The 8509-nt window shown below is 33.8% G+C and overlaps 1 protein-coding gene across 1 annotated transcript; it reads left to right on the top strand.

Annotated features, from left to right (window-relative positions):
• The first annotated feature begins 2455 nt into the window (after nt 1-2455).
• LOC120074691 (monodehydroascorbate reductase, seedling isozyme) lies at nt 2456-5987 on the top strand. Its single transcript, XM_090311561.1, has 10 exons — nt 2456-2835; nt 3101-3172; nt 3628-3679; nt 3804-3884; nt 3975-4093; nt 4187-4406; nt 4525-4643; nt 5011-5136; nt 5210-5350; nt 5472-5987. Exons 1-10 carry the CDS (start codon nt 2782-2784, stop codon nt 5793-5795), a joined length of 1308 nt encoding a protein of 435 aa, XP_090167687.1. The 5' UTR covers nt 2456-2781; the 3' UTR covers nt 5796-5987.
• The last annotated feature ends 2522 nt before the right edge of the window (nt 5988-8509 follow it).

Below are 8509 nucleotides of genomic sequence, written 5' to 3'. Positions count from 1 at the left end.
TTCTATATTTAAAAACAACCCAATTTTAAAACCCAATTGACATGAGTTTTGGGTTTTATCCTTCAACAAATCTCAAAGTAATTCTTATAGTCAATATATCGTAACTTATTATTATTTTTTTTGGAAAATTTCAATTTATATCCCTAAATTTGAGAGTTGCATAAATTTAAACCTTAAACTAATAATTGTATCAATTTTAAACCCTGAAACCTGGGAGTTGTATCATTTTAAATTCTAAATTAATAATTGAATCAATTTAAATTTGAAATTTTTACAAGTGTATCAATTTAAACCCCGAACTTTTATAATTCTATCAATTTAAACATTCCATTATGTTCTATTTTGATACAATTATGAAAACTTAGGATTGAAATTGATATACTTATGAAAGTCTAGAATTTAAATTGATACACTTATAAAACCTCAATTTTTAAATTGATACAATTATTAGTTTGAGATTTAAATTGATACTATCCTTAAAGTTTAAGGATTAGATTGATACCACTCTCAAAATTCAAGAGTACATCCTTATTTTCAGGGAAGAAATGTAAAGGATTATTGGAGAAATTTTAGAAATATGTTCACAATGTATCTTATTCTTAAATTATTATTATTATTATTACTACTACTTTTAATGAAAATTAACTTTAAAGTTATCGCACGGGCTGGTTTAAAGATATAAGTTAGGAGAAGATTGAGAGAAGGTATGACCAAAATAGTTTTTTAACAGATCCATATATATTTAAAAATAATTAAAAAAGTTAATTATGTTTCTTTAAAAGAAATTGAACATGTACAACATTACATTGGGTACATGCATGCTACCCACAAACAATGGGCATCATTATTTATTAGGGTATAATTTAGAGAGCCATCACTAATATATGTGGGAAAAATTTGTAGCTCATTTTGTCCATATCTCAATTCCATTGACTTTTCTTCTTTATGGTTTTAAATGGAATGTTTCTAGGTTTTGTGTCTCCCCTAATTCTATCATTAATGCATTTAAAATACTCTCAAATCCAACTCCAAAAATATTTTCAAAAAACAAAAAATCCAACTAAAACATATCTCACTTTTCTTTATTATTCTTCTGTCTACCCTAATGGACTAACTATTTTTTGGATCCCAATGCTATTGCCACATAAACCTTCAAATGGGCTAAGGATCTAACTTGGGTTTTGTTCTTGGAATTGGTCATTTACACCAATTTCTTTTCATCTAGCCTCTTAGGCCCATTCAATTCAAAAGATTTTGGGCCCATCCCAAAGTTGTAGCATTTGCTTCCAAATCTTGGCTCCTAGAATAATCCCAACACATTATATAAATTAATTACATTTGAATTTGTGTCATGACATTTATGTATCAAAATCATTGGCATGTTGGGAATAATTTTGTCCTTTATTACAATTCAGGTCAAATTAAGTAGTTAGGTGTAAAGTGATGTATTCTTTTCGTATAGAGTGTGATCTAAATTACAAAATTAAAATATCACAATCTAATAGTGGATATATATTTGAATGGATTTTGGTATAACAATTCAAGTCGAAGTGGTAGATTTTTTAAATATGGTGTGATCTAGACCATCAATCTGAAACATCATAATCTAAATGTGGAAATATGCTTGACCAAATAATTAAAGAATGTTCGAGTTAAAGTGGTTACACGATGAAGCGATGTATTGTTTTATGCATGGATATGATTTAAACCATACATAAGAAACATCATGATCTAATTGTGGAGATATACTTAAATAGACAATCATGTCCTTTGCCCTTTAAATATTCATAAATTCCTATTTTTTTTTTTGACAGATATTTACAATTGTGTAGATCAAACAATGTAAGTAATGCTATTTTGTTAAGTAGTGTATAACTTTTTAACCTTTCATTTTTTAATACTAAAACGATGAATATCACATATATCAAATGGGTTGCGATCTAGTATAAAAGAAAAACAATGAAACTGAAACAACACAAATTTTTATGGTGTAATTTGATATAAATGGGGTGCTAATTTAATAATTCGATGCTAAACAACTCAACTTCAATAGTAAACAAAATTAAAGTTTGTACATTTATTGAGAAATTCGATTATTTTCTCTTACTCTATCTTACACATATAAAGATGAACTCGATCTTACAATTCTATGTTTCAAAATAAACTTTATTAGCAAACATATTGCTTTATAACTCAACTAACTGCTCCAAATACTGCATAACGACAAGGGTTAGGGTTGACAAAATTCCTCGTAAAGAGTCCTTGGTTTGATCGGGGATGGGGGACAAATCAAAAACTTTTTTAGAATCCCGTACAAAGACCGGGAGGATATCCTCTATATATATATATACACGATATTTAACTTTTTATATTTAATCTAACTTTTAATTTAGCCTATTCTTACCTAACTAATGTGTCTATATCTAAATCCAATCCTAATTTAGTTGATATTAGCCCATAATAAATAAATTCTCCCATCGGAGACGGGGACGGAGAGCCCCGTCGTCGACGTTGTTACCAACCCTAACAAGAGCTCGTAGCACTGATGCATCAAGTATATTTTTACTTTTTTATTTATTTGTTTCCGACTCTTATCCAAAAATAAAAACATGGGATGCGTGAAATTAAGTACGGAGATTTTTGGAAAAATGTGTAGTTGGTAGCGATGAACGGCAAAGGGAGTGCCACGTCAAACTGAAATCATCCTTTTATTTTTGTCCCTGGATAAATGTTGCACCAATTTCCCACCAAACGTAGCTCCTTCTCCATTTACATTTAGCAATGGCAGATGATAAGACCTTCAAATATGTGATCGTCGGTGGTGGCGTTGCCGCTGTAAGTGTTTTTTCTTAACTCCTCCTCATTTTCTTCGTTTTTGACATTTGTTAGTTTAGTTTATGCCTTTTCATTTCAACGAACAAATATGGTGCAGAAATGTGGAAGAACAATGAATTATATAAAATCCAACAAATTTCAGGAATTCTATAAAACAATTTAACCCAAACCGATGTTTGATTGAACTCTGTCGTACAATTTGGTCTTCTTATATGCTACTCGTCATTTCTTCTTCGTCTTCTTAGGGATTTTTGTGGCTATACAGGGATATGCTGCTAGGGAATTCGTTAAACAGGGACTCAATGCAGGAGAGTTGGCAATTATATCCAAGGAGGCGGTACGTTTTCATATCCCTGTTTGACTCATGTTTGAGCAAGGCCTTTTATAGTTTCAAATATCACTTATTGGAAATTATTTGTATCTAATGAAACACTTGTTAAGATTATCCTTCCATTAAAGGGAATGAATTACTTGGTTTAATATTAGATAAACATGGCTTATCTCAAAATTACCTGATAATAAGAGGAGTAAGGACTTATGTATCTTAATAAAAGGTACGAGGTCTCTTCACTATTAGTGGGTTGATCCCATTTTGTTTTTACCTAATACCCCTTTGGGATACATGGGTTGTAAAACCATATTAGATAAATATGAGGTTTCATCTTAAAACCAATTGATAATGAAAAAAGCAATAATTATGTATGTTATATTGATTATGAGGTCTCTTCAGTAGCCATTTGGCATCAATGCTTTCAACCGCTTGGTTATTATGTGCATCTTTCCTACTCTCAGGTTGCTCCTTATGAGCGTCCAGCTCTTAGCAAAGCCTATCTCTTTCCTGAGTGTGAGTTGCTTTCGACTGAACTTGAATTATATGTCATCATCGTTCTTTCTTCCACTTCAATGTGCAGGATAAAGATTTTCCAAATGGGTGCATGTTTCCATCTCATAGTTATTTGGTTTTGCAGCACCTGCTAGATTACCAGGGTTCCATGTTTGTGTAGGAAGTGGAGGGGAGAGGCTGCTTCCTGAGTGGTACAAGGAAAAAGGTGATCTTACTTCCTCTCTTATCATTTAATTGTTGACATTCCTTCACTCAGCAGAGTTTCAATGACTACCTAACCTATCAATAACTGCAGGGATCGAGTTGATTCTTAGTACAGAAATTGTTGAAGCAAATCTTTCTGCCAAGAGACTCAGAAGTGCTCATGGGAAAATTTTTAAGTACGAAAAATTGATTATTGCTACTGGTTCTACTGTGAGTATTCATCCTTCTTTTTTGCGAGAACATTCTAATTTATCTTCTTCTTGATTCCCATATATCTGACTTTAACTTGCCTGTTGCTTGAAGGTTATAAAATTGTCCGACTTTGGAGTTCAAGGAGCTGATGCCAAAAACATTTTCTATTTGAGAGAAATTGATGATGCCGATCAGCTAGTTGAAGCAATTAAAGCAAAGAAAAATGGAAAAGTGGTTGTTGTTGGAGGAGGATACATAGGCCTTGAGCTTGGTGCAGCGTTGAGAATAAACAACTTTGAAGTCAGCATGGTTTATCCTGAACCATGGTGCAGTAAGTAGATTTCTTACAATTCGTAGTCTTTATCTTTTCTTCCTCTTGCTTTACATTCCCATGACAATGTTCTCTCCGTTCTCAACTTTTACAATATCAATCAATTCTATTCTTGCAGTGCCTAGGCTGTTCACTCCAGAAATAGCTGCTTTCTATGAAGGTTATTATGCAAAAAAAGGAATCACAATCATTAAAGGAACAGTTGCTGTAGGCTTCACTGTTGATGATAAAGGAGAGGTACAATCTACGAGCACCATCATTTCCAACTCCCACCTGATGCATTTGTGTTAGATGTTATAATATTAAATTTACTTTCATCCGTTAGCTTAAGTTTTTAGGTTAATCAAGGATTTAACATAGCATCAGATCAGGTGGTTGATGAAGTGCTTAGGTTCAAATTCTTGCTATGTTATTTTCTTTCCAATTAATATTAATTTTCACTTGTCAGATTTTTTTTCATATTTTAAGTCCACAAGTGAGGGGGAGTGCTAGATGACATAATATTAAATTTACCTTCATCCGTTGGCTTAAGCTTTTGAGTCAATCGGTGATTTAACAATTTGTAATGTGACTGAGGTCGTATGCGTTATCGAATGTCGTTCAGGTTAAGGAAGTAAAACTTAAAGATGGCAGGGTTTTAGAAGCTGACATTGTTGTTGTTGGTGTTGGTGCACGGCCGCTGACAAGCTTATTCAAAGGCCAAGTCATTGAAGAAAAAGGGGGCATTAAGGTGAATGTAACAACCAAGATTAACAAGTTACAACTGATACAATTTACTCAGCAGTTTTCTCCTTTTCTTGCAGACTGATGGATTCTTCAGGACGAGCGTTCCTGATGTATATGCCGTGGGCGATGTCGCTACGTTTCCTCTGAAGCTTTACAATGAGCTGAGAAGAGTTGAGCATGTTGACCATTCTCGCAAATCAGCAGAGCAAGCTGTAAAGGTGAGCAAACTTTATCCCTCCCTCCCTCCCTCCCTCCCTCAAACACACACATTAGAAATATCAATATGTTGTCAAAATGCTCTTTGTTTAGGACCTTAAAAGTTTTATCATTTTATGGTAGGCCATCAAGGCGAGTGAAGAGGGCAAAGCCATTGAAGAGTATGACTATCTTCCATACTTCTACTCTCGATCCTTCGATTTGTCGTGGCAGTTTTACGGGGATAATGTTGGTGAAACAGTCTTGTTCGGAGACAACAGTCCTGATTCAGCGAGTCACAAGTTCGGATCATATTGGATTAAAGATGGAAAGGTTGTGGGAGCTTTCTTAGAGAGTGGGAGTCCCGAAGAAAACAAGGCCATTGCCAAAGTTGCTAGGATTCAACCATCAGTGGAGAACTCAGATCTACTCCTTAAGGAAGGCATCTCCTTTGCATCCAAGGTTTAAAGGCTTCTTTCCATTCACCATTTACTGAATAAATAAGTTCTTGGACTTGATATTAGATCACTTTGGTTTCATATGTGATTCCTTCTTTACATCATGTATGTTATTGGAAAGTTGAGCTGAATCTGAAAACGAATTTTATCAAATGTTTTGAATAAAGTGTAGTGGGAGATTTCGTGGTTTGAAAGGCGAAAAGGAATGTTTAAAATGATTTTGGGTTAAAAAAAATGAAGAACTTAAAGCATAGATAGGGACACGGAGCAATTAGTCTGAACAAAAAATTATTTAATTTAATAGTATTCTATTAAAGGTTACTAATTCGATCCATTATTAAACTTAATAGTAACAATAACAATAATATACAGGTAAATAAACAAAGCCTCAAATATGTCCCATTTTTGTTTAAATTCATAATATTGTCACCCAATATAGAAGGTATGTTTTCTTTATATATTTTCCTCACATGTTCAAACTCAAGAAATATATATATATATATATATATATATAGAGTTTTAGTTTCTCATTTTTTTCTTGAAGCTTCGAGTCTCCATACCTCTTCACATTACCTGTACTTGGAAAAAAAAAAAAGGGCTTATTACTATTGTTTTTTTTCCCTTCTTTCTGAAAAACAAAAAAAGAGGGGCAGCTTTTTGAGTTTTATAGTATGGAGTTAAAATATATGTGGAATTACAAAGTCTATACTTAGAGTATAAACAAAATGGGGTTACAATGTTTGGGGGCATTTGGAGTGTTGAATGAGTTATAACAGTCAGTATTTATAATAGTCTGTGGATTATAGTAGTCTGTGTTTGGGATGCAGATTATTTTAGTCTATGTTTGGAGTGTAGGTTATTGTAGTTTGTGGTATAACAGTCTATGTTTGTTGTGCAGGTTATTATAGGCTGGGTTATAATAATTTGTGTTTGGGGTGCAGATTATTATAATAGTTGGTTATAACAGTATGTAAACTAAATGCATGTTATTTTAGTATTTATCACAATTAATTTTAAAAAAATTAAATGAAATATCATATTTTTACGAACCTAAATAAAATTGTTTGTTCCACCAATTTGTATAAAATATGTTGAACGTTGCATGGTTCATTCCACCAATTTTAACCTTGTTTGACGTATCAAACTTTGTGAGCATGCAACAAATGCAATTCCGTTCTCTTTAAAGGATATTAATAATTGGTCAACACATCAATGTATGTAGAGATAGAGAAATTTCTCAAATAGCAAAGAAAGAAAACCAAACCACATTCATGTCCATGAAATAGTACGGAGTGAAACATAAAAAATAATATGAAGTACAAGTCATAATTTAGATATGGCCAAATTAAACATGGAAAAGTAGGTGATGAAAATGATTAGGCGTTGTCTACAAGAAGAAGCTCACAATACTCCAGTTTCATATCCATTGAAATAGACAAAAAACTCTTCGTATTATGCACATTGTAGAATATGATATTCATAAGCTTCACCTTCTGTCGGGTTTGTAGTTCTGGAATATCGTTAAGTTCATTCACAACCTTGGCACGTAGCTCAATCTTTGTTGCACGTTGCTCTTTCGGCCACCCAGCATGGACTTTAGTTGGTCATTTGCAAAGTCCATTACATTTTTTAAAACCTCAACCAACTCAGACTGATATCCATAACGTCTTCTCTTACTACCACTTGATGAATTGCCTCCTTCGGAACCAAGTGCAGTTGGGATTCCATCAAGCTCATCCTGTGATAGGTCATGTTCCTGTGAATTGCCGGTAGGAGCACCTTCATGCATACACCCTGGCACATTTGAGGCCATGTCACCATGTGTTTTTGCCCCTTCTCTAGTTGCCCAGTACTTGCCGAAGACATAGGCTAAGTCATCAAAATATGGGAATGATTTATTCAGGAGCCCTTTTGCTGCAGGATGGCTTTATATGGAGAGTATGATTGGTCAATATAATAGGTGACGATGAATGGAAAAAAAATGTTTATGAAATTTTACCTTCACCCAACCATCGAACGTCTCTTTGTCCACAGTAACGCATTGGAATTCTTCATTCCAATTGAACCCGTTGCATGCCGGTCATCGCATTTCTGCTATAGCTTGGTACGCTTTTTTAAGGCTCCTTATCCTACAATCTATGGTGGGAGTCCCTTGTATTCTATAGCCAGGTATCTTATCAGCCATCATACACTGTAACTGTGCCAAATACCTAGGGCGAAAGGTCCCGTTGTCTGATCTCCATCCACCAGATTCAACCAAAGTCACCAAACATTCCACCAGCTTCGACTCTTCCTCCCTCATCCAAGTGTGCTTTGGAGCTCTAAAAGAATTTTCCATCTTGCTACATGTACCTGTAGTACAATTTAAGCAGTAAAGAAAGAAATTGTCAAGTGATGTGTTATTTATAATGTATAAGGTAGTAAATCTAATTATATTAAGAAATTTGGAAATTGATTTACAAAATCGCATACATGAAATTAAAAGACTACGTTGTAAAAGTCACAAACTAAGCATGAAGCTACTGATTATTATGTAACTCCCAGTCAGAAAATATATTATGTGCCAATTCATCTCTCCATTGTGTTCATTCATTTGAACTCTCAATATAATTAATCTCGTCCCCACCAATGGTAGTAGAATGTGAGTCTACCTCGTCTAGGTCCTCGGGCATTTCGACAGTATTCATCTTCTTATTAATAAGATTGTGAAGAAGGCAACACGCC

Source organism: Benincasa hispida, chromosome 3 (assembly GCF_027475165.1).
Source record: "Benincasa hispida cultivar pf3 chromosome 3, pf3_genome.v1.1, whole genome shotgun sequence".
Lineage (NCBI taxonomy): Eukaryota > Viridiplantae > Streptophyta > Magnoliopsida > Cucurbitales > Cucurbitaceae > Benincasa > Benincasa hispida.
Note: the sequence above shows the minus strand (reverse complement) of the source record. Positions and strands in the feature narration are given on the sequence as shown.

What these genes read in the sequence shown, in the direction of transcription:
- LOC120074691 (XM_090311561.1), top strand. Translation starts at nt 2,782, where the DNA reads ATGGCAGATGATAAGACCTTCAAATATGTGATCGTCGGTGGTGGCGTT. An exon ending in AGCCTATCTCTTTCCTGAGT is followed by an intron (nt 3,680 to 3,803) that starts GTGAGTTGCTTT and finishes TTGGTTTTGCAG; the next exon opens with CACCTGCTAGATTACCAGGG. An exon ending in TGAGTGGTACAAGGAAAAAG is followed by an intron (nt 3,885 to 3,974) that starts GTGATCTTACTT and finishes CAATAACTGCAG; the next exon opens with GGATCGAGTTGATTCTTAGT.